General features: G+C 48.2%; 1 protein-coding gene across 2 annotated transcripts in view; it reads left to right on the forward strand.

Annotated features, from left to right (window-relative positions):
- Nucleotides 1–25,264, forward strand: part of SCNN1G (sodium channel epithelial 1 subunit gamma) — a 29,780-nt gene continuing 4,516 nt past the window's right edge. Inside the window, exons 1-7 of one of the 2 annotated variants that reach the window (XM_058680794.1) lie at nucleotides 1–195; nucleotides 6,014–6,360; nucleotides 8,412–8,721; nucleotides 10,453–10,643; nucleotides 11,733–11,836; nucleotides 14,351–14,514; nucleotides 23,297–23,395. In XM_058680794.1, coding sequence (XP_058536777.1) covers nucleotides 112–195; nucleotides 6,014–6,360; nucleotides 8,412–8,721; nucleotides 10,453–10,643; nucleotides 11,733–11,836; nucleotides 14,351–14,514; nucleotides 23,297–23,395 — 1,299 coding nt within the window. In that variant the 5' untranslated portion in view covers nucleotides 1–111. Of the gene's footprint in view, nucleotides 196–2,817; nucleotides 2,860–6,013; nucleotides 6,361–8,411; nucleotides 8,722–10,452; nucleotides 10,644–11,732; nucleotides 11,837–14,350; nucleotides 14,515–23,296; nucleotides 23,396–25,264 lie in introns of those variants that run through there. The other variant, XM_058680795.1, reaches the window with a different exon arrangement.

Raw genomic sequence — 25,264 nt, forward strand, 5'->3', positions numbered from 1 at the left:
TATTATAGATTGTATGTTATTGTAGATGATGTGCTTTTAAGCATTTCAAGTTTTATTTATTTGAGAAGCATAGAAAGGGAGAGAAAGAGGGAAATAAAATTCTCATGTCTGATGACTCACTCCCCAAATGTCTGCAATGTCTGGAATTTGGCTGGGGCTAAAGTCAGGAACTGGATTACAATCCAGATTTCCCAGGTAAGTGGCAGGGACCCAACTCCTTGAATCCTCACCTGCTGCCACCCAGAGTGTGCATTGGCAGGTAGCTGGAATCAGGCACAGAGCTGTGATGTGAACCCAAGCACTCCAATACGGCCAAACACCTGCCCCTAAGTTGTACTGTTATATAGTTGGTAGTCCAGGAGGTTCAGTTGCACCCACCTCACTGCAAGCACATGAGCCACGAATGCATCATGCTATAATGTGCTATGATGTTAGCGCAGCTATGACATCACTAGTGGTAGTGACGTCAGGTATGTGGTCCGCCACTGTCACCAGGTGGCACATGACCATATGTATGAAATGTGTGTATATGTGTGTACACATATTTGCTTGCATTTCTGCAATACATATATATTTATGTGAACATATACACAGATTTCTATAATGAATATACATTTGTATATATTTGTGCTTGAACAATAAATATGTATCTGTATCTATTTGCTTCTTTTTTTTAACGATTTATTTTTTTTTTATTTGAAAGGGGATTACAGAGAGAAGGAGAAACAGAAAAAGATCTTCCATCCGCTGATTTACTCCCTAAATGGCAACAACAGCCAGAGCTGAACCCATCTGAAACCAGGAGCTAGGAGCCTGCTCTGGGTCTCCTGTATAGGTGCAGGGTCCCAAGGACTTGGACCATCCTCTGTTGCCTTCCCAGGCCATAAGCAGGGAGCTGGATCAGAAGTGGAGCAGCTTCTAGTGCTTGCAGATGGAAGATTAGCCTGTTAAGCCACCATGCCAGCCCCTGTATTTGTATTATATACATATACATAAACACTTGCGCTTATCCAGCAAAATCAAACACCACAAATCAGTAAGACCCATGCTGAGAATTTTTTTTTTTAAACATTTAGGCATACACACATTTTATTGTTCTATTTTGTACCCTGCTTTGTTCCCTAAACTGCTCATTTTGCTGTGCCAGTTAAACTCAGTAAGTATATTAACAGAAAAAAAAAATCCACTAGTACAAATTAATCGGAAGGAAACAGAGAAATACGAAACATTATTATAGAGAATAACGCACAATTGCGGGAATTTGAAGCTAATAAATAAATTATGCAAGTGGAATGTTTAAGTGCACATATCAGCAAGGAAAATTGCCGGTGATACATCACAAGGTGGAAAAACTGGCTTTACTTCGTGAGAAAGTAAGTGTGCACTGTCATTCAAACAAAGAAGTTAAGAACAATGCGTTTCTAATGCACAATACACACAGGAACATATCTGATACATATGCAAATATGTGCTGATGTACCAGATAATAACCATGATGGGAGGGGCGGGCAGGGATTATCATTTTAATTTTGTACAACCAACCTGTATTTTTGGAAAATGATTGAAATCATTTTTTAAATTTATCTGTTTTTATTAGAAAGGCAAATGTACAGAAAGAAGGAGAGACAAAGATCTTCCATCTGCTGCTTCACTCCCCAAGTGGCCACAATGGCCAGAACTGAGCCGATGTAAAGCCAGGAGCCAGGAGTTTCTTCCAGGCACTCCCCTGTGGGTGCAAGATTCCAAGGCTTTGGGCCGTCCTTCACTGCTTTCCCAGGCCACAAGCAGGGAGCTGGATGGGAAGTGGAGCAGCTCGGACACAAACTGGTGTCCGTATGGAATCCTGCTGCTCAGAAGTAGAGGTTTAGCCAATCGAGCCCATCGCCCTGGGCTCTGAAATGCTTAAGATTTAAAATTGATTTTTAATTTATTTCAAAGACAGAAAGAGAGAGGGTGAGAGAGAGTGAGAGAATCATCTGCTGCTCACTCCCTCGATGTTCATACAGGCTGTGGGTGACCCAGGCACCCAGAAAGCAGCCCAGGTCTTCCAAGGGTCATCACCGAGTGTTCCCCGAGGTGTGCAGCAGCAGGAAGTCAGGACTGGCATCCAGGCCCTCCAAGGTGGGCTGTTAGTAGTCCCCGTGCACCCAATGGCCTCGCGGTTTTCTTTGCATTGTCCCTCAATAATGCTATATCTTTTGTCACCCTCCCCGGCAACTAGCACTTGCTACTCATCCTGAAGACTCTCCTCCCCGTGTCCTAAATCCGAATCTTCCATTGCAACAATCATAGTTCCTTAGATTCGGGGACGCTCCCTGTAAGAGCATACACACCCCCTTCTCTGTTTCGCTTGCTCCGAAGGACTGTGGCCGAGGTGTCTCTAGAATCCCTCCCAGGTGCAATGTCCTAATCTCCTTTGCCACTGTTAGAGGCTGAGCAACCCTTGACGCCCCCAAGGGAGCCTCACTAGGGAGTTGGGGCATTGCTGCGGTGCTCGCGCTGAGCCAGGCGGCGCGGCTCTTGCTGCAGGGAGCAGGGTAACCTCAAGGAGGCAGCAGGGACGCGCGGTGCCAGCCGACAGGTATAGCGCAGGCCGGGCGCGGATGCAGAGCCGCCTCAGGGCGGCAGGAAGCGCTGCCGAGTCGCGGTGCGCTTCGAGGTGGCCGCACCACCTTGGTGGCCTGGGCAATATACCTGGACAGGTAGGGGCGGGATGGGGCGGGGTTTGTGGGGCGGGGCCTAGGCCCGCCCTCACAAGAGCCTGTGGCAGCTGTGCTGGGATGCTCTCGCTGCCAAGGAGCAGAAGAGGAGCGCTGCCCGATTGTGCACCTGCGAGTCCTCAACTTTCGGAACCGAGAAGTGAGTCCGTCCGGTAGGGTCAGACCTGCCCCAGTCGCTGCTGGAGTGGCCGCAGGGCGCTGTGGCTTCGCCGGAGGTCCGGTGGCCGAGTAGTGGCTGCTGTTTGTGGCCGGGATGCTGAGGCAGCTGCTGGGGGCTATAGGGAGGGTCTAAGTCTTTGGCCTCCATTCAGCGCTGGCCAGGATGGGCACGGAGCTGGGTGAGAGTTTTCTCATTTCCACTGAGAAAAGAGGCGCCAGAGTCAGGGGCCGCACCTCGCCTCTCCTCTCTGTGCCCAGCGCGCCTGCTCAGCCCTCTCCGCCTCTCGGCCCGCGCACCTGCCCGTTCTCCCTCCGGAATGCTGCCGGCCAGCCTGTGGGTACAGAAGAAAACAAACACTTGACGCAGGCGGTCTGCTCAGCCTTTCTTGGGCTGCTTTGGCCAGACTTCCCAGGGGCGGACGCAACGGGGGTCCCAGGACTAGGGGGAGGGGGAGAGGGTGCTCGTGGCCGGGAAGGCCACTAGACCGACTCCCAGCTCCACACTCTGCCGAAATTCCACACCCCAGACTTGGGGCCAATATCCCACGGGTTCCTTGTCTGTATTTGGAGAATAGACAAGGTCAAGGGTAGGTGAGGGCTGTGCAAACAAGACCCTGCAATTGTTCCTGAGTGTCTTGAACAAATGATCCAATCTTTGACGAGCTCACCTTCCTCTTCTGTGAAATGGGACTATTAATAGTGTCTGATTGAAACGTTTAATGATTCCATTAAGTCACCTGTCAGCAGGTTTCAGGCGGACGCGCATGTGCGGAGCCTGGGGTCTGCGTGGGACAGTTGCTATGACTGACACCGCTGTGGTTGTCATGGCATTGCTTCTGGTTTAAAGCATGGACTCCTGAGATTCTATCCCAGCTCAGCTACTTCCTAACGTGACCTTGGGCCAGGTGCTTAACCTCTCAGTGTCTCCAACTCATTTGTATCGCAATGGAAAATGGTGATGCCAGCCCCAGAGCAGAAGCCGCCCCGGTAAAGTACGCAGGAGGAGTTTGTGCCCCATAACAGGCACAACCGCTTGTGCAAAGGCTAAGTCTGGCAGCCCCCTGACACCCAGGGAGTGGCCACAACCTGTTTTGCTTTGGAGAGTTGAAGTGCGATTTGCCCAAGTGCTTAGTGCTCACCTGTTGGGTGAAGATCAAGGTGGGATCCCTTCTCTCACTTGCTCTGACCATAATTGCTGGTGCAGGGAGATGGGGTCCAGTGAAGAGTAAGGTCTGTCCCAGGGAAGGGCAGAGAGGGCAGAGAGCTGCTAGGATCACAGTACCTGTTGATGTTTCCCAGAGCAGGACACCAGAAAACCATTCCTGGGCAGCAGTTTTTATTGAATGGGGATTTGAACCTGGACTTGAGTTTTACAAGCAAACTCTTGCTATTTTTTTTTGTTTGTTTGTTTGTTCAGGACTGTTCTGAGAGATGTCGTGGCCAGGCCATATGTATAACCAAGAGGCTAAAAGCACGATTTTGCAGAGGGTTAGAGACAGTGTTCTTCATTCCAGCCAAACCCTGTAAGTCGGGGAAGCGCTGGAAACAGCTTCATCACTCAGGCCGTGTTCCTCACCCCCACCCTCCTGCACTCTGTGGCTCGCTGTCATAAACCTAAGCTCAGCACATCATGAACTTGAACAGCTTCCTGCTTTGTCCCAGCTGTCAACCTTGGGCTATTGCTCACAGGTCCACGATAAAGAGTTAGGGGCATTGGCTAAAGGAACCTGATGGGGGCACTCCAGAGTCTTCATACCAGACACAGGCCCTCTGCAGGGATGGAGGCCTCTCCCTCCCATACCTAACTGGAGATTAGACTGTGTTCTGATTTGCCTCTGATTTGCCTCTGACACACTATGCCTCTCCCAACACACACACACACACGCCTTGGGGAGAACGTCACAGTCTCCAGAATCTAGACACTGAGTAGTTCAGGCTGTCTTTGCTTTCCTGCTGTATTTAGTGCCAGGTCCTGTTAGTGAATGGCCTGCTTCAGTAGGTGTGGGGTGAGTGGCAGTTTCCCGGGCACACTCTCTGGCCCCTCGCAAGAGCAAATGCTGTGCTTGTTAAGGCTGCACAGTTCCAGTCCAGCTGTGTGATCGTGCACGGCTGGTCTACCTCTCTGAGCTCATTCTCTTCTTGAGAGACGAAGAGTGCACCTGTCGTGCAGAACTGTTGAAACACAAAGCAGCACACGTACAGCTAAGACATGCATTTATGGAGAATTATATGCTTACAAGACTAACAATGCATGAGATGAGTCTGCATGTGGAGTATGATAGTCCATTTCTAGAAAGAATATTCTTCCATTTTGTGAAGGATCTGTGATTGAAATACAACACACACATGGATGAATGTGGCTTTTTGCTTTTCAATTTTCTCCTTGAGGTTGTAATCAAGGTACATTCTCCAAAGCGAATATCGTAGAATCCAGGCAGTAGGATGCAGTGCCTGGCGAATACAAGTGGTCCCTTCGTTGCAGACTGTGATTCTAGCAATGCTTAAAGGGCTTGACTCTAAGAAGAAATGAAACAGACATCATTCCACTTGCAAGAATGCAGCAGGAGGGAAAGAGAGCTCAGGAAAACCTAACCAGGAATGTGACTGAAAGGGAAGCTGGGAAATTCTCAGCAGATTTCATCTGTCTGGGGAAGCTTGCTGTGCACGTGCTGTGTCACGTGTGCTGCTAGGCACCAGGGGGCATGATGAGATAGGAATGCTGCCCTGGGGGCGGTGGGGGGGACTGGCTCCTGGGAGTGATAAGGCACGGGGTTACAATACCCCTGCCTGATAAGGAGGTGCTGATTGAGCTTGCTCTGAGGGCTGCTGCCCTAGGAACCCAGGAGAAAGGTCCCCCAGCCTGTCCAGCCAGTATGTGCAGGTTAAGATCATCCAGATGCTACAGCCCTAGGCCCCAGGCCCTTAGAGTAGGAGGAAGCCTCTCTGACAATGGTGGGTGGACAAAAGCAAAGATCCTGGAAAAGGGGACCTAACCAGAATGCCCGCAGAGAAGAAGAAAACAGCCTCTGAATGCTGGAGCTAGGGTCAGCAGTCAGGGGACTCCCCGACTTCCCAATACACATCAGCAAGCTGGGGTCCAGGAGCTCACCTCCCTGTCCTCTGTCTTTCTCCAGCACGTCTACCCTGCATGCTCCATCCTCGCCATGGCTCCCGGAGAAAAGATCAAAGCCAAAATCAAGAAGAATCTGCCCGTGAGGGGCCCCCAGGCACCCACCATCAAGGAGCTGATGCAGTGGTACTGCCTCAACACCAACACCCACGGCTGCCGCCGCATCGTGGTGTCCCGCGGCCGCCTCCGCCGCCTGCTCTGGATTGCCTTCACGCTCACCGCCGTGGCCCTCATCCTATGGCAGTGTGCCCTTCTCGTCTTCTCCTTCTACACCGTCTCTGTCTCCATCAAAGTGCATTTCCAAAAGCTGGATTTCCCCGCTGTCACCATCTGCAACATCAATCCCTACAAGTAAGAGGTGGGAGCAGGGTTCTGGGAGCAAAGGTTGGGCCTCCTGCAGGTGCAAAACTCCCCTCTCTGAGGGTGACACTGGGCAGCCCAGGAGCTGACAAGGAAGAGAGAGAGAGAGGAGAAAGAGAGAGGAGAAAGATCTTCCATTGTTGATTCGCTTCCCAAATGCCTATCATAGCCAGAGTTGGGCCAGGTTGAAGCCAGGAACCAGGGTCTTCATCCAGGTCTTTCACGTGGATGGCAAGGATTCAGCTATTATCTGCTGCTTTCCAAGGTAAGCATTAACAGTAAGCTGAATTGGAAGCAGAGTAGTAGCTGGGTCTTGAACCAGGAACCCTCACGTGGGATGTAGGCGTACCACCATGGTAGCTTAACCTGTTGTGCCACAATGCCCTCCCTGTTTTGTTTTATTTAACACCAGAATTAGTTGTCAACATTGGTCAACACCCCTCTCCCAGGCTCCAAATCTATACGATTTTCAGTTCATCACTTACATTTAAGGATGGGCTAGTTCAGGGAAGGCAGGAAGGGATAGCTTCAAGGATCGGTTGATCTTGCAGGTTGGCCTAGCCAGAAATGCCCATCCCCCTCTCCTGCCACACCTCCTTACATCCAGCTTAGCCAACTTCCTCCAGCTTTCCAAGCTCACACCCTCACTCTCCCCAGAATGTGAACTCCAACGCTGACTCAGAAGCAACACCCAGGTGACTTTTAGAAGTAGCTCAGCTGCCCCAAACCCTTGTGTGGGTGAGCCCAGCCCTACTGAGATCCCTGGGATCCACACTGGAGCAGCCCTTGGTGTTGTCCTGGTGGCAGCCACCGGACCTGTTCTAAATGGATTTCTAGCATCTTTCCAGGGACTGTGGAAGCGTGATCTGTGAGGCAGGTCTGAATCTGGGGGAGTTTTCTGGCTCGGGGGCGGAGAGGGGACAAAAGAAGAGCCAGTGGAGGTACTTGTGGAGATTATCAAAGGGAACTGACCTGTTCAGTCACCTGTGAGCTGCGGGTGAAGCTGAAACTCAGTCAAATCCAGAATTTATTCCCCTGGCAAGTCTATTTCTTTCCCTGTCCCATCACTGCATCTGTTACTCATTCCATAATTACTTATTCAGTATCTACAAATTGTCCTACATGGTGTGAATCTGGGACATAGAATTCAACAAACTAACCCCAGTGACACTTACCTTGTCATGGAGGAGTTAAGCATGAAGAAAATCATCATATTTTCCCACTTAGCAGTAATGGATTTTTCCTTGGACACATGCATGTGTGTGCTTGTAAAGTAAACTCATGGAAAGTTTCCAATGACCCTGTTTTGCAAATGAGGAAACAGAGATGGAGAAAGGCTATGCAACTTGTCCAAAGCCACATAACCAGCACCAGGATGAGGAGCTCAAACTCGGGTGTTTGGTCTCTGTATTTTATTCCTTCTGCTGTGTTGTGCTGTCTAGGCATACAGCAGAGAGAAGAGAGAGGAGAGAGTTGAAAGGAAGCTGGCACATTTGAACTGTGAAAAATGAAAAGATGATGTCACTATTCTTCCGTCACTCAATGCCTGTCCCATCCTTCTGTGTGCCTTTGGGTTGTCATGGTAACAGCCATTCCCTTATTTCTCCCAGCAGTGATGCCTGGCCAGTCAGGGAACAGGGATTGAATGTGTTGAGTGAGGACTGAGCCTGCCTCCTGGGTCAACTCCGGTTAGCAGTTATTTACTTGTCCTCACTGTAACTGGTTGATGGGAGGCACCTGACAGTCACCACTCCAGAAATGCTGGTTGGGGCTAAGTTATCAACACACCCTGAGAGCAAGCAGGCAAGAGTGGCAGAGATGAAGGCCAAGGATGTCATATAAGGGTCACCCAGGAACCCGTCTCCACATTCCAGAGCCAGGGATCATTTCAACTGGGTCAAGGGCTGGAAGGTCTGATGGGCTTGATCAAGAGAGGTCAGGCAGGGGGCACAGTGGTCCCATCCCCAACCCCATCTCTCAGCAGCTGGATGAGAGGCAGCATGCAGAAGTCCCTCCTTGACACTTCCTTCCCACTTTGACAGGTACAGTGCCGTGCGGCATCTTCTAGCTGATTTGGAGAAGGAAACCAGAGAGGCCTTAAAGTCCTTATATGGCTTTTCAGAGGTCAAGTCTCGGAAGCAGCGGGACACAGAGTCCTGGAGTCCAGCCTGGGAGGGCATCCGGCCCAAGTTCATCAACCTGGTCCCACTGCTGGTCTTCAATCAAGATGAGAAGAACAAGGCCAGGGACTTCTTCACAGGGCGGAAGCGGAAAGTCAGTGGGGACATCATCCACAAGGCCTCCAATGTCATGCAGGTCCAGGAGTCCAAGAAAGTGGTGGGGTTCCAACTGGTAAGATTCATTTCCTCCCAGGTTGGGGCACAGGATGAGCTAAGGAGAGTGGGTCCAGGGACTCATTTCCTTGGCCATTTAGCCCCTATTGATAGATTGGAAGAAATATACCTGACTTGTGTGACTTATCTGCAAGCGATGCAAGCCCACTCATACAACCTCAAGGGACAGAAAGTAACCTGGAAAGACTCCAGTATCTCATGGAGATATCACAAAGGGCTGAGATGAGTAAGATCCAAGGATCTAAGGGACAAGAAATGAAATCAACTCATTCTGAATAATGCTGCAAGGTTAAAGAAGCTTCCACTAAGTTCTGCCTTTTTGTTACAGAGTAAGAGTCAAATTCCATCTTGGAACTATGTGGTTGGGCAAATATGGGTCATCTAATCACCTTTTTGGCTAATGCCACCCATGGGAGAGACCCAGATGGAGTTCTGGGCTCCTGGCAGGATCTCTTAACTGTATCCAAAGAGGAAACTCCCTCCAAATCAAAGGAAGAATCCTAAACAGCAGAGGCACCAGTACTCCCTAAAGCATTTGTCTTCATGAAGGACTATAATTTGATTTCTCATCTGCTCTTCTAGTCCCATTTTGGGGACAGTGGAGAAGCAGCCACTCACAGAAAATGAATCCCGTCACCTTCCTGGGCCAGCTTGGCCCCCACTCTCCCTATCCATGCCCCCGTCACTATGGGAGGACAGGAACTACTTTTTAGTCTTAAGATTTATTTTGTTTTTATTTGAAACACAGAGTTACAGCAAGGAGGGCAGAAGGGAGAGAGAGAGAGAGAGAGTGAGAGAGAGAGAGATCTTCTATCCACTGGTTCACTCCCCAAATGGCCAACAATTAGAGCTGAGCTTATTTAAAACCAGAAGCCACAAGCTTCTTCTGGGTCTCCCACATGGGTACAGGATCCTAAGACTTTGAGCCATCCTCTGCTGCTTTCCCAGGCCATAAGCAGGGAGCTGGTTGAGCTGAATGAAAAATGGGGCAGCTGGGACATGTGGCATCCATATAGGATGCTAATGCCTCATGGGGAGGCTTATTCTACTACACCATGGCACCGGCCCTAGAGCTACTTCTTGTAGTCATGTGAGATTCTCATGGTTCTACTCACAGATTCTGGAAATGGACCCTACTGGCTTCCAAGGTTTTCTTGGTCCAAAATGAAACCTTGGACGTCTGGTCTCTCAGGAGTATGTTTAAGCCCCAGGCATTCAGAACATCTGGAATATATACCACAACGTCTCTTTGAAGCTCTCGTGACTGTCTGTTTCACAAGTGGCTGCTCCCAACTCTCATACCTGGTTTGGGAGTGTTTGCACTCCAGGCAACAGTTTGTCGTTGACATAAAGTGTTGCTCAAAATCTCACAGAGGAATAGAGCCAGAGACTGGGCTAGAATCCATATGTCCTGTCTAATTTACATAAAAGGAAATGGGGAGGAGTGAGTGGGAATTAAGTATCATTAATCAACTGGACCCTAGATTCAGTTGCAGAAGATAGTTTAGCCTCTTGCCTGATGGGCCAGTGATAGGTGAAGGAGTGGGATCCAGTATGCTTTCTTATTTAGCTCCTTCTTGGTGTCTGAGGCTTGAGGAAGATCTAGCCCAACTCCTAGAGGTCAAAGAAAACCCATGCTCACCCAGTTATCCCTCCCATTTCCCCTGGCATCTGACTGGTAGCAATAGAATGGATGGCTTCACCCTTGTGTCTCCCCTCTTTTTCACAGTGTCCAAATGACTCCTCGGACTGTGCTATCTACACCTTCAGTTCAGGGATCAATGCCATTCAGGAGTGGTACAAACTGCACTACATGAACATCATGGCACAGGTGCCTCTTGAGAAGAAAATCAACATGAGCTATTCCGCCGAGGAGCTGATGGTCACCTGCTTCTTTGACGGGATATCTTGCGATGCCAGGTCAGGGAGGAAGGTTGCTCTTCTAGTCCCTGGAGACAGCCATGTTGGGTTTGGACATTGGGTCCCTGGCACACACCTCCAGCTCAACTATAGGTCTTGGGAGCAAAAAGGTGGTCCTCTTGCTGGCCCTGCTTTTGGGAAAACAACTTTTGCAGGAGCTAGGTTCTAGAGCTGGTGTGTGAGGTATCCCATGGTGTGGAGTCAGAGTATCTTTAGACTCACTAAATTACTCTTGGGAACACAAAGCTACCAATGAGGTGTGTATTACCTTACAGAGTAGATAATAATAGACATAGCACCTTGTATATCAAGAGCAGTTGATGATCTGTATAGAACGTGGTATGTTAGCAGTTGGTGAGGTGGCTAATACTTGGATACCAATCATGAAGAGCCGCTGACCTGGTATGGCAGAAGAAAGGGAGGGGAGGGAGGAGGAAGCAAGAATCCTGTTCAGATACGTGAGCTTTCAAACCTTTCCTACTTTGTGATAACACTCAGATCCTGGGTGGTGACTGTGCAGGTGAATGGCATATTCTAAAGAGTTCCTGCTTATCTGAAGAGCTTGCTTCATTCTCTTTAAACACCAAGCATTCCTTACCTTGCTCCATGGGAGTAGACTTACAGAAGTACGCATGTGAAGACTGAATATTGGCAATCACATCTCCCTGGAAGTTCAGTTCTAAAATCACAAATGACATGTGGTTCAAGGGCACCCATTGCAGGATTTCTTCTCTGGGGATTATTCCAATAGGACTGGGACCTTGAGTGGGAAGATACCAAGTGTGGGCTGACGGGTGCAAGAACAGAGGAATCTGAGGGCAGACACTAGAAACACTGAGTCAGGACAGATTTGAGGTGAGAGGAGAAAGAGGGAGAAGAAGAAACAGAATTTTCTTTTGGGTCAGTGCATGCCAACCTGCCCCAGGGGTGTGCTGGCCATGTTATCAGAGAGGACAGGGGAATATGAGCTATGTCCAACATACATTGGCCCAGAGTTGGCTCCTGTAGAATTTTCTTCCAGACTTATTCTAAGATATACATGGAGAATTTTCAGCATGATTCTGTCTAACCCATTTTCCTATGCCACAGGAACTTCACACTTTTCCACCATCCTATGTATGGGAATTGCTACACATTTAACAATGGAGCAAACAAGACCATCCTCAGCACCTCCATGGGAGGCAGTGAATATGGTAAGGAAACCTTCAGGGAGGAGCCAAGGTTCTCTGGCAGCAAGTATGGTGGTGGCAGATAAGAGGGTACTCAGATCTTCCAGAAATACAGGGCTCCCCTGTGTGACCTGGAGCCAGGGACACAAGGACATCATTTTCCCTTTTAGCACCTGTGTTGGATGCGTTGGATCCTCCAGTAGGAGCAACGGCTTGCCTTCTTTTTTATTGAATTATTTTAAAAAGAGAATCTTTCATCCACTGGTTCACTCTCTAAATGCACACAACAGCCAGGTCTTGGTCAAGCTGAAGCCAGGAGCCCAGAACACACTCTGAATCTCTCACACAAGTGGCAGGGACCCAAGCTCTTGCACCACCACGGGCTGCTTCTCAAGGTGTGCGTTAGCAGGAAGCTGGAATCAGAGGCAGATATGGGACTTGCACTCCACTGTGGGATCAGCATCACAAGTGGCGGCTTAACCCCATGTGCCACGATGCCTGCTCCCTGTTCATTTTTTGAGAGAGGCCTGGGGGATATTGCTGGGGTTCTTTGTGCTACGGAATCTCTCTGTCTTAGGTTGTACCTAGGGTGAGTAATGGTTTGGCAGGTGGCTTCTAAATGGTATTCACGGCCAATGCGCTGAATAGGAGATGAAGGAGGTAGACACACCTTTATCATAGTGAAGATGACAGATTCTGCCCTCACTGCATGACCTTGTGCAAGTGACTACATTTCAAGAGAGAGGCATCATCATTGCTCTGGTACAAGCTGATTGAGAAGACTTAATGAGGCCGCACACTTAGCATTAGGCCTGGGACACACTGCTAGCATGTGCTGGTCACCATAGCAAAATCCCACAGGCTGAGTGGCTTAAACTAGAGACATGTGTGGCTCACAATCAAGGAGGCGGGCATGGGCAAGACCAAGGTGCTGGCAGATCAGGTTTCTCATGTGGGTTTCTCTTCCTGGATTGCTCCGAGTCCTCCCATGGCCCTTCTTCCATGGCACGTGCACAAAGAATGCTATGGTGTCTCTTGCTCTTCTTATAAGGATCCTATCAGATGAGCACCCCACCCCATGACCTCATTTAATCTTAATGAAGGCCCTATCTCCAAACACAGGTTGAGCATCCCTTACCCAAAGTGCCTAGGTCTGCCTAGGACCTGTTCTGCCTAGAACTAGAAGCATTTTTGTTTGAGGAGTGGGGTGTGGGGTGGGACAATATTTACATACACATAATGTCCTGGAGATGGAACCCAAGCCTAAATGAGGAATGCATTTAAGCTTTACACATACTGTATACGCACCGCTGGAAGACAATCTTATACAGTGTCTTCATTGCACATTCATTTTGATGGCGACTCATCCCATAAGGTCAAGTGTGAAATTTTCCATCTGTCACATTATATTGGTGTTTAAAAATTTTTGGATTTTTTATTTGGGAGATTAGAAATGCTTAAACTGGTACCATAATGTTCAAGTCAGGGATCCAATTTATAGATTAGGAAGCAGGGCCGGGGGGAGGCACACAACTCAATACATATCATACACTAATCACTTCATAAATGCTGCCTGTGGCTGTTCTGTGGCTGTCATTTCCACTAACATCCCTGCTGCTGCTTGACCACCCTTACTGCTGCTACCCCTACCAATTCCTGTAATACCAAGATAATTTCCAGTATTATCATGCATTACTGCTATTCTCCCATACCGACCTTGGCAGGAAAGAAGGGATTCTGGCAAGATCCTATGCACAGTGAGCATGATTTGACATATGGGGGTGTTCCCACTTGCAAAGGCACGACTCTGTCATGGTTCAGAGTCCACACTTTGAATCCCAGGCTCTGTCACTGTGCAAAGACCCCCAAGGAGATAAAGAACTTGGTGTAGTCTATACTTAGCAATAAGACCAGTGTCCTTGGAGCTTACTAAAGGAAAGGAGAATGGGAAGAGATGAGCAGGCAAAGGGAGATGAGGCCACATCATCACAGCCTTGGTCAGCAAAGTTAGGAAAATCACCAGGCTGTCACATGTTCATCAATTTCACAAGGCATTCCCATATAACTAATGAGATGCCACTAAAAGGGGTGAATGGATCGGATTTCCAATCCTCAAGGCCCCCTCTGGTGTCTGGATACAAAGTAGACTTCAAGCAACAGGAGCTGGAGCAGGGAAAGAAGTTAAGGTGATCAGAACTACCACTGGCATTTCCCCTCTTCCCTTTCATGCTTGTCCTAAAGGCTTAAGCAGCCACGGTACTGAACATCCCATTAGATGCCAGAACAGCCCATCAAAAAAGAACCATATGGAGGTGCATGTCTCAGACAGTGTAGCAGTTCTCTCATGCTTTGCAAGAACTTTGAGCAGTGACACTTCACTCCTGTTTTGGGCCAAATGCTGGAGGTCAAGACTTGAACAAGTCAAGCACAACTCCTTGGGTCGTAAGGTTGAACCTCCCAAAGTATCAACAAGAAGGGGCTGCCCCACAGCGGGTGTTTTCCTAGCAACTGACCACAGCAGACTGCTTTATCTCTCAGGGCTGCAAGTCATCTTGTACATAAATGAGGAAGAATACAATCCCTTCCTGGTGTCCTCCACTGGGGCGAAGTTTCTAATCCATCAGCAGGACGAATACCCCTTCATTGAAGATGTGGGGACAGAGATTGAGACCGCCATGTCCACCTCCATAGGAATGCATTTGGTAAGACAATATTCTGTTGGCTATAGGCGTGGTGCGAAGGCTGGATTTTCTTTTCAAAGATAATCAGTGAGGTACAACTGATGCAACAGCGTGATTACCCCATATTTTCCAATGGCTAACCTGATGGTCATTCTGGTAGTCCCAAGAAAGGTGATCTCCACATCTTGTGTGTAGTGAGTAAGAACAGGATGCCACTGGTGAAAGACTTTAAGGACCCTCCCCTGTCCTTAAAACTAAAAGCATTTTCCATCAGCATTTATGAAACCAGTGTTGGAAGCACAGCATCAGATGCTAGCTATCTATTTGGCAGAAACATAACCAAATCTGATTAGCATCTTTCCTTTGGGGCTACCTAGAGGCCTACAGAGCAAGTGAACTGCTATTTAAAGGTGAGTGGAAAATCACCAGGCTGTCACAGATCTCTTGAGCTCATCACATGTTCATCAATTTCATCACATTTTTACCAAGAAACCCCTTCACTTTCCGTGCCTTGGGCTTTCCCTGACCTCACTGGTGCTAGCAGAAGCCCCTCTGACCCGTGGAATCCATTGACAGGATGTACTCTTCAGCTTTTAATCTTGGCTAATCTCTCAAGAAAAAAACAAAAAGAACACATTCAGTATCATAACCTGTTTCACATGCCTTCTTAGTAGCATTATTTTCCCACCTGTTTTTTTTTTTTTTTGGCGGGGGGGCGAAGAAATAACAAGTGACGGTATTGTGGACTACCATCTGGAAATCTGCTTATCATTTCCAAATATAATGAATGTCTGCAGCAAAACTTCTTAGTCTTCATTTAATAGGAAATAATAACCCCATAGGAAAGTTCTGTTTCTTAAAAAGTTTATTTTATTTGTTTAAAAGGTAGAGTTTGCATAGAGGGAGAAAAGGAGTTTTTTTTTTTTTAATCTGCAAATGGCTTGCAATGTTCAGAGCTGGGTCAGTCCAAAGCCAGGAGCCAGGAGCCTTTTCCTGCTCTTCCCACCTGGGTGGCAGGGGCTGAAGCACGCAGGTCATCTCCTGTGGTTTTCCCAAGCCATTATCAGGGAGCTAGAGTGGAAGTGGAGCAGCCGTGACTTGAACTGGCATCCATATGGGTGCTGGCACTTCAGGCCGAAGATTAGCTTACTTTGCCATGGCACCAGCCCCCCAAGGGAAACTTCTTAACCCTCACGAACTTGTCCTACAGAACAGTGGCTTCCAAATCTGGTTGATTAATAGATCCGTCGCTACAAAATCAGATTCTCCAGGAGATCCCTATTTTTACCACATACTCATGGCTAACTGCAAGAGGTAGCACATTAGAAACTTAAGTGAACTAGAACTTGAGAAGTAAATTGTGCCTTCTCAAGTGAAAGAAGAGCTAGAATGATCCAAAGGTTCAATCTAGCATGGCCACAGATGGCCTTGACTAAAGCTATGAAGTAATAGAATGAGCATTTGGGGTAGACATAACCACTCTTGTTTATTTCTCCAACAGTGGGCAGACACAGGGAATCCATCAGTGTGAAAGCCATTGTCCCTGTCCTCGTGCAGTCTAGAGTCCAAACGATTACAAATAGGAAATTGCACAAATGTGAATTCTAGTTTCTATCATAGCTATGAAGGAAGAACCCAGGCTGCATGGGACCATGTCACAGATGTCTCCTGGTGAGGCAGTGCAGGCTGCCAGCTCAAGTTTCTCTTCCTCTTCTTGCCAAGCCAAGCCACTGAGACCAGCTGGGGCCGCACCCTCAAGGCCTCCTCTAATCCTAATCACCTCCCAAGGGCCTCATCTCCAAATGCTATTAATTTGTGGGTTTGGGGATTAAGTTCCCACCGTATGGACTTTAGGAGAGTCAGTGAGCCTAGAGCAGGTGTGGCCTAACCCAGATTTTTTTTTCTTAGTGTGTGTGTGTGTGAGCAGGAGAAGCTCGCAAAATACGTTCTGAGGAAGCATCAAAAACAACAGAGCTGATAAACTGGAAGGGCGGCATCCCCCAGGAAGTCTGGACCTTTGTGTTTGGGGGATGTCCATCCAGGGAGTAGCCCTGCACAGGAAAGACAGTACAGGATGGTGGGCTGCCTGGCTACCCAGAAGCCCTTAGGAGACACGGCATCAAGAGGTTTTGTTCCAGGCAGGAGAGAAGTCAAGCATAGCTCCTGGGGCTGTGTGAATGCTGCTTGATCACAAAACAAGAAAGAAATTTCGAGCATCCAGTCTGTTCAAAAAGTAGCTGGACAAGACTTGAGGAGATCATTTAAGGTCTTGGCCCCTGATTCCTCTGTTCCTGAGGAGACGGCAAATCTCTCAGGTGATGAGAGTGAGCCTCGTGGGCTGATAGTTCCGTTGTAGCATTTATTTCCCTGCAGCAAGACCCAGGCTTGTCTGCACACCCTTCTCTTCCTCTTCTGCCTTCCCCCTGCCCTGCACCTCTTGCAGTGTCTGTAAACCCAGAGTTACTGAGCTTTGCCAGTGGGCACGAGTGAAGGAAGCATGCTCTTTGGTTTTTCTGTCAAGTTTGGAAATAGCCGCCACATTTATTAAGGAAACATGCTCTTTACCATAACTGGATAAACAAAGAAATGGGTGAGTTTTCTGCTGCACCTAATTTGTGACATAGAAAATCAAAGCCTTGGCAGGGTCGGTCAACCTAAGTCTGATAAATGAGCTCTTAGACCAACAACAACAACCAAAAAACACTGGGATTAGGGAAGAGGTCAGTGGGGGGTCACTAAGAATAAGTCCAAACAAATTAGACTTCTTTCTTTAAATGTGATTTTGTGATTATCTTTGATAGGCATGGCAAGACTCAGTCAACTGGTTAGACAGTTGGTTAACAATCCTTCCTTTATTTTTTGAGGGACTGTGTATCTAAAACACTGAGTATTTGAAAGATGAATTCAACAAAGCTCCTGCCTTTAAGAGGGAAGGACAAAAGGAAACACACCTTTACAACACACTTCCCGTCTCCATGGAAATAAAGACCTCATGTGTCTTGTTTCGAACCTCAGTTTGTAGAACACAGTAGAGCCTCAATAAATATTAGATGGATTGGTGGATGGATGGATAATGGAATCCCAGACATAAGCTGTTGGGGAAGGTTTTATACATGGTAAATTCTTTAAGTGTCAGATACATGACAGGTGGGCCTCATCTAGACAAGGAGCACAGACAGGCTGCTAAGCCATGCAAAGAAACTTTGTAAAAAATCACTTTGAATGAAGTATTATCAGTACACTGAAGGTGACACATTCTAGAAGGAGACTCTGAAAACTTTCAGTGAGGCGATGGTTGTGAGGATGAGGCGAGAGGAGTAGATTTCAGAGACAATGACAGCGTGAAAGCAGCAGGGCCTGACAAGTGATGTTAGCAAGAGGGCCAGGGAAAGTTAGCTGACATTTAGGTTCTGGGTTAGGCAGGAGGGTGAACAGGTGGGATACTGAGAATCAGGGAATACAAGAGGAAGAGAAGAACTGAGGAGAGAGGACACTGGTTTGGGCCAGAGTCAGTATGTTGTATCTTTGCAAAGCCAGGGTGAAAAAAAATGCAGTGGCTGATTTCTATGACCCTGAGGCAGGAGAGAACAACCTGGGAGGTAATACCAGACATAGAAATGAGTCCTAGCACCCAAAACTCAAGACAGAGCCTGTACATGCAACATCAGACAGCAGAGCGGAAAGAAAGTGGAGAAACAGAGGTGGAAGTGTAAAAGCAGTTGGTGGAAAGGGTGCATAGACCAAGAAGGGAGTTTCTAGCAACATGTGTCTTGAGGGCCAAGGACAGTTGAGAGGTCACACCAGGCAAAGGGCAGAAGGCGTTCTCTGGGTTTGGCAGTCAAGAGGTCATTCAGGCTGTTTGCCAAAGCAGTTTTCAGTGGAAGGAGTGGAACAGAAACCAAGGTACAATGGTTGAGCGAAGGGTGGGAGATGAGGAAATGGACAAGGTGAACCACTCACCCAAGGTGTATGGGGCCAGGTCATGGGTCACAGAGAAGGGGGAGGTTTCGTTTCATTTCCAACCCTAGTATACCTTCTTCAAGAACACACATAGCTCTCCAGCTTTGTCCTTTGGTTGTGAAATCGCTGTGCCTCTGTTACATCATCTGGAAAATGGGATGAGAATAATAGCAACTTCATGGCTGGTGACAATTCAGTGAGCTGATGCACTGAAGTGCTTAGAAAAGTGATTGGCAAGTAGTAAGTGCTTGAGAAATACTAATTGTTACTGCACGAGGTGCTTGTTTTGCTTTTACTACACTTTTTTTTTTAAGGAGACATGAAGGAACATAAGTTTAAAGCCAAAATAAATATTTTCTTGTCTTTCAAATCCTTCTCTGTTACAAAATAATGCATTAAACAACACACATATGCACATTACTATTAAATAACATATTATATTTTATGTATCAAGGATGCTAATTGTTTGCCTTATCTGTTACAAAGGCTTTCCCCAGCTGTGGTTTCCTTTTAGTTTCCTTTTCACATGTTAAGTATTGAGTGTTTCATACTCAAAGTCTTTGTTTTTTTTTTTACATTTACTTATTTTTGAAGATTTATCTATTTATCTTAAAGACCTCCAGAAAGAGACATCTTTTATCACTGGTTCACTCCCCAGAGAGCCATATGGCCAGGGCTGGACCAGGCTTAAACCAGGCCAGGAGCTTCTTCTAGGTCTTCCATAGGGAAGGAATGAGAACACTCACTTGAGGCATCTTCTTGTCCTTTTCTCAGAACTTTAGTAGGGAGCTGGATTGGAAGTAGAACAGCCAGGATTTCACCCAACATCCACACAGGGTGTGTGGTGTCGTAGGCAGCAACTGCCCACTGCACTACTGGCCAGCACTACTGGCCCAAAGGTCTGTCTTCTTTGCTCATGATGCTTTTTGAGTGTTTTTCTCCTTTGAGATCAAATATGAAGCTTCTTTCAGTTATCTTTTTATTAAGATTTATTTATTTTTGTTGGAAAGTCAGATATACAGAGCCTGGTGCAATAGCATAATGGTTAAGGTCCTTGCTTTGAATGCGCCGGGATCCTATATGGGTGCTGGTTCTAATTCCCGCAGCTCCACTTCCCATCCAGCTCCCTGCTTGTGGCCTGGGAAAGCAGTTGAGGATGGCCCAAAACCTTGGGACCCTGCACCCGAGTGGGAAGACCTTCCTCTTTGTCTGTCCTCCTCTCTGTACATCTGCCTTTCCAGTAAAATAAATAAATCTTAGAAAAAAAAAAAGCAAAGTCAGATGTACAGAGAGGAGGAGGGACAGAGAGGAAGATCTTCTATTCGTTGAGAGGCTGATTTCTATTTTGGGTGTACACACACTATCCCGAACCAAGTGGCTTCATACAACCACGATGTTATTAGCTCAGAATCCCTGGGTTAGCTGTGTGGTCTGGCTGCCTTGGAGAAGTCCTTCTGATGAAGGCCAAGCTTGGCTGCCGACAGCCAGTGCTTGCTCAGGGTGCCTGATATCAACAGCCAGATCTGCTGGGGATCTGGGGTGTCCTGCACCACAGGGGTTCACACACGGCAGTAGCGGGGTGCGTAGTTCAGCAAGAGAAGGATGAGCTCTAATGTGCAAACACTTTTCAAACCTCTCTTGTGTCCTCTTTGCTAACACCCCATGCTCTTACTTGATCGAATAGTAGGGTTTGGTCACTTTTGAATCTTCCACTGACACAGTGTATTGAGTTAAAGCATGCAGAGGCCACCTCAGTAAACATTAACAGGTGGATCTCAGGTCAAGATTTTGGCTGGAGGTTAACTGGGGGGAGGCAGAGCATTAGTCAATTCTTGGTGCTTTATGGGAAATACATGAGGTTAACAGCCTGGACATATACTTTAGTATGTCAGAAGAGCCTTTACGGAAGACTCGCTTTGTGTTTGATAGCACACTGAGCCCGTCACAGACTTCAGCCTCTATTAAATGCTCACAAGAGGTCTTAGAGATGTGCAGATAAGAGGGTGAACTCTGGGTTTGCACCCCAGCTCCGGCTCTTACTGGCTGCTTCACCTCGGGCAGGTCATCTTATCGCTGTCTCTTTGTGTCTCATTTTCCTCTTCTGTAAGGTAAGCCTGTTGTCAAGGGTAAATGAGGCGATACGCTGAGATGCTTATCACCCTGCCAAGCACATTTTCAGTGCTCCATCAAGATAAATCGTTGTTGTTCCTGAAAAACTGAAAAAGGTAGATCAACTACTTTGATTCAAGTTAAAGAGTCACCAGCACCAGATGGCCCAATGGGATGCGAACTGACTTGGTTTCCACGGCTTCAGTTTATTTTTGAGGCTTTTGGAGAGCCTGCCTGGTGTCACTGCTTGTCTGCCTGGGATTGGCCCTTGGTCATCATATGGTTCCACCAGGAGCAGCCCTCTAGGAGCGCTCAGGATGGTTAGAGAAGGTCAAGATGAGACCATGGCAGGGCTCCCCGGGAAGTCCCCTAGAGACCTAGAGCAACCAAGGCTGATCACGGGCTCCTGGAGGCACTTGCCCACTTGCTCCATGCCCAGCCCAGTTGTCACTGCCTATTCTTCTCCGACTTCCTCCTCCCCGCCTCCCCCGCCCCCCTCTGCCCTGAAAACAACAGCAAGGAAAAAATGTGGCCACCAAAGGAAAAAACGGACTCCCAACTGCCTCCCTATCCTCCAATCAATCAAGAGGCGCCTCTGCCTCTGCTGCTTTCAGTGGCCTAGGATGTGATTTTGGCCTGTTGATTGCTACTAGTAGACATCTTGATGATGCCTTTGGTAGCTGGGGTACGAATGGGAGCAACGAAGATCCTTAGAGCCATGGGGAGTTTGCCACATAAAGGAAGTGTTACCCAGACCATCATGTACACATTGGAAACAGGGAAATACAGACCAGCTCAGGTTGAGCATGGGAGACTAGCTGTCCTCTTGGAGGCCCAAAGGCACATCTGCCCAGGGATCCTTACAACAGTTTAGAGGACGTGCAGCTCGGGGGACTAGTTTGACATCTCAGCACTCCTGCTCCTAGCCCAGACTTGGAACATTCCAGAAGGGCTGAGAATCCAGTTGTGAATGTGGGCACTCTGGGAAAGACAAGGGGTCAGATGGCAATGTCTTGCTTGCTTTGGTTCTGTCACTTTAACAGCTTGAAATGAGCGCCCTTGATGTCCTTAAAGTCAATTGAGGGAGACCAGCAGGTCAACAGATGGATTACATTATAAACAGAGGAAGATTGCAGCCACTTGAGATGGCTACAGTGTCCACCTGTCTCAAATGTAGTCATTCCTTTGGGTCTGCACCTTTTCTACAAAGGGAAAAGAGATTTCTCCCTCCCCCACCCCCACTACTACCCGAGGAATTTGCTCTATTTTTCCTTTACCCCTGCTTCCTCTCCACCAAATGCTTGTGTGTGTCCCTCCCCGAGTCCCATGCATGCTCCCACATAGACCCTCTCTGTAACCTGGTCACAATTTCTGTTCAAGCATGGTTTCCCCTTTGGGACCATCATTTCCTTCTTCCTCTCTACTTTTTCTTTGTTGCCTGTTTGGCTTGCCTGGAGTGTCTGTTTGCAGTGGGATGTTATACATTAAAGCCAAACTCGGGGTGCTGCAATTCAACATCATTGAATGAGGGCTTTCAATGTTAAAGGAGTGATGTTTTTAATCTGCTCTGATGATCAGAATTTGTGGGAGTATTATTTTTTTTTTTCCTCCAGGCTCTTTTCAGGCACAAAGACAAGAATTGTAAGTGTTGACATATATGAAATAAATGAAAACCAAAACACGAGAAAATGCACACACATACACACACATGCAAGCATGGGTTGCCCCACACACAGAGAAACACTCATCATGAGTGGGCAGAGAGCCAAGAGGCTGGCCCGAAAGAAGAGGGTGTGGGAAGGGAGACAGAGAGCACACCAGGTAGTGTCCCCAGCCATGGTCTGGGGGCAGAAGAGACACACATCCCCACTCTCAGGTATTGGTCTCCTTTCCCATCTCAGGACCATCTGCAGGTGTGAAGTCAGCTGCGAATGGCCTGGCACCTCACAAGTTCCACGTGGAGTTTGAGACCCGTCCTTCTAGAGCATCTTCCTCCTAGCTTGCAGATGAAGCGGATGCACCCCGCAAAAGGGAGCCTAGTGATTGACAAGGAAGAGGCTGGAGGGTCGCATTGGGTGGGGCTGCGACTGCCGGCTCTGCAGACCTAGCTGGCTTCCTGCCTGTTTACACCACATCACAGCAGTCCCAGCCTCCTCCACCCTTTCTAAGAAAGTCAGCATTTTCCGAGTCAAGGTCTGGAGTCAGAGGGCAAGGACATGGCCCTTCCTGGGGACAGGAACCCCGAGCATCTCACAGTCCTAGCTCATTTTCCTGGTCCCTCATTCCCCTGTTCTGCTGGACGTGTCATGGCTTTCCCAGAGAAAACCTAAGCCAGATCTCTCAGGAGGGCTCGATTCAACCCCCTGTTCACCCTCTTATTTTATCTCCAGCGACTTCTCCCTTTGGCTGTATTCTAGCCACCCAGGCACCTTCTGCCACAAACCTTGGCTGTGTCCTCTGCTTCCTCCTCTGCCTCCAATTCTGGTCCACTTCCTACCATTCTGTGTTGAGCCGGCCGCATGGTAAAGGTCCCCTGCTAAGAGACACCTTCCCTAATCACACATGCTCTCAGGCATCCCTCTCCAAAATTATTAGTTTGTGGCCCATCTGTCTGCTCAACTAAACTGTAAACTCTAGAAGCATGTAGTGAGTGAACAGTCGCTTCAGTTCCAGCCCTCCCTTCTGGATCCCGGGGTAGAGCATGGCTGACTGGCGTGTGCTGCTGTCGTTGCAGACCGAGTCCTTCAAGCTGAGTGAACCCTACAGCCAGTGCACAGAGGACGGCAGTGATGTGCCCGTTCAGAACATTTACAACGCGACCTACTCCCTCCAGGTACGAGTCGGCAGGAGTGTGCCCAGCCCCAGGTCGTGGCCTGAGCCCAGAAGACATGGTTCACATGTAGGCTGGGGTGTGACTAGGACCAGGAAGTCCAGTAAGAATCCTTGGGGTTCATCCAAAGACCTCAAAAGTAAATGATGCCGGCTGGTTCCAGTCCTTTTCAGTCCATCTGTAACCAGAGCCCAGTTGATTCACTGAAGCCTGCGGGGAACATAATGTACAGCTGAGACCTGGCTGATTCCTAAATGGGCCTTGGCAAAGGAGGGAGAGGAGCCAGGCAGCCTGGGAGAGACATTGGCTCAGAGGTCAGGAGCTTGGCATCCAAGCCCACGCCTCGAGGGCCCCTCACTTGCTGGTGACCTTGGGCAGGTTGTATCTGTTTAAAAGCCACAGCAAGGAGGGGGAGGTTGGATGGGAATGGAGGTTGTAGATTGGCAGCTGTAAGCTCCTTGCAGGTGGCACTCCCCATGTCTCTAGGCTGGATGGCTGGTATTTGAAAGTCAGGCCAATTAACAAGAAAAGTCCAGATTTCCCACTTCTGTTTAAAACCAGATGAGCTGGCATGATTGAGCCTACATCTCTGCAGGTTAAGCAGCGCCCCCTTGAAACTGGGCATGAATGCACTGGTCCCCACTGTTCTATCCAACCTCCATCCTCAGTGTTATCGACTGCACAGGGCCCAGCAGGCATCTGAGTTTCCAAACCTTTAGGATCCATTAGCTATTTTGCCATATATCACATTCCAGGAGTCTGCAGTTCGCCTCCTACCAGAACAGCCCCGGAATTGAGGACAAAAATTTCCCAGCAGAATAAAAGGAAGGGGATCCTCAGAACTGGGTAGGAAGAGGCATTGGGGTGAAAACAGACTCAGCCAAGGAGAGTCTGCTTATAGAGATTAGAAATGTAATCAAATGGAGAAGTTTATTATTATTTTTCCAAGATTTATTTCTTTGAAAGTCAGAGTGACCAAGATGGAGGAAGGATGACCAAGAGACCGACAGAATCTTTCCACCTGTTGGTTCACTCCCCAGATGGCTACATAGCCAGGTCTGGGCCAGGTTGAAGCCAGAAACCAGGAACTCCATCTAGGTCTCCTGTGTGACTATCAGGGGCCTAAGTGCTTGGGCCATCACCCATTGTTTTCCTAGGTGCAATTAGCAGGAGCTGGGTTCAAAGTAAAGTAGCTAAGACTCAAACCCTCACAGTGCTATGGGATGTTGGTACCCTAATACCTACCCCTTCAAATGGAGCTTAAGACCAGCAGCAATAAACAAGGAACCTATCGGGAAGATACTCTTGGTTAATATGTAGTGTTAAGTGCTCACATCTCAAATCAGTACTGAAGTTCATGCTCACAGCAATCTCACAGAGCAGGCGTTAGGACACTCATTTCAAAGAGGAAACAAAGCTTCAGAAAGGTTAAGTGACTTGCCTGAGGCCTCACAAGGAAGCAGGTAGCCAAGCTGGGATCTGAACCCTAACCACTCACCTTCAGATCTCCAGCAATTAGCCTGTATACTATAAGCTTCATGCATGCTATGCTAGCTCATGCTCTCCCAAAGGTCCAACGTGGAGGGCTTGGGCCCAAGGCCTGGAATGTGGAGTCTGTGTTTGTTTTCTTCTGTTTCATGGTAACTCCTTGGCTTAGCTCTGTGATGGAAAGTGACCACCCTAGCCCCAGCTTGGCCTGAACTCCTGAGTCTCAGTGGTCTAATTCTCTGCAAGTATTCTTGCTTGCTCCCTTTGGAAGGAGGGAACCTCCCCAGCCTGGTTGGCAGAAGGGTCAGTCATGTCCCTGCAATAGGCCAAGGCTAGGGGTGGGGGTGGGTGGTGAGGGCGAGGGAGCTCATAGCACCTGTGTGC

The sequence above is a fragment of the Ochotona princeps genome, chromosome 24 (assembly GCF_030435755.1).
Source record: "Ochotona princeps isolate mOchPri1 chromosome 24, mOchPri1.hap1, whole genome shotgun sequence".
NCBI classification, from domain to species: Eukaryota; Metazoa; Chordata; class Mammalia; order Lagomorpha; family Ochotonidae; genus Ochotona; species Ochotona princeps.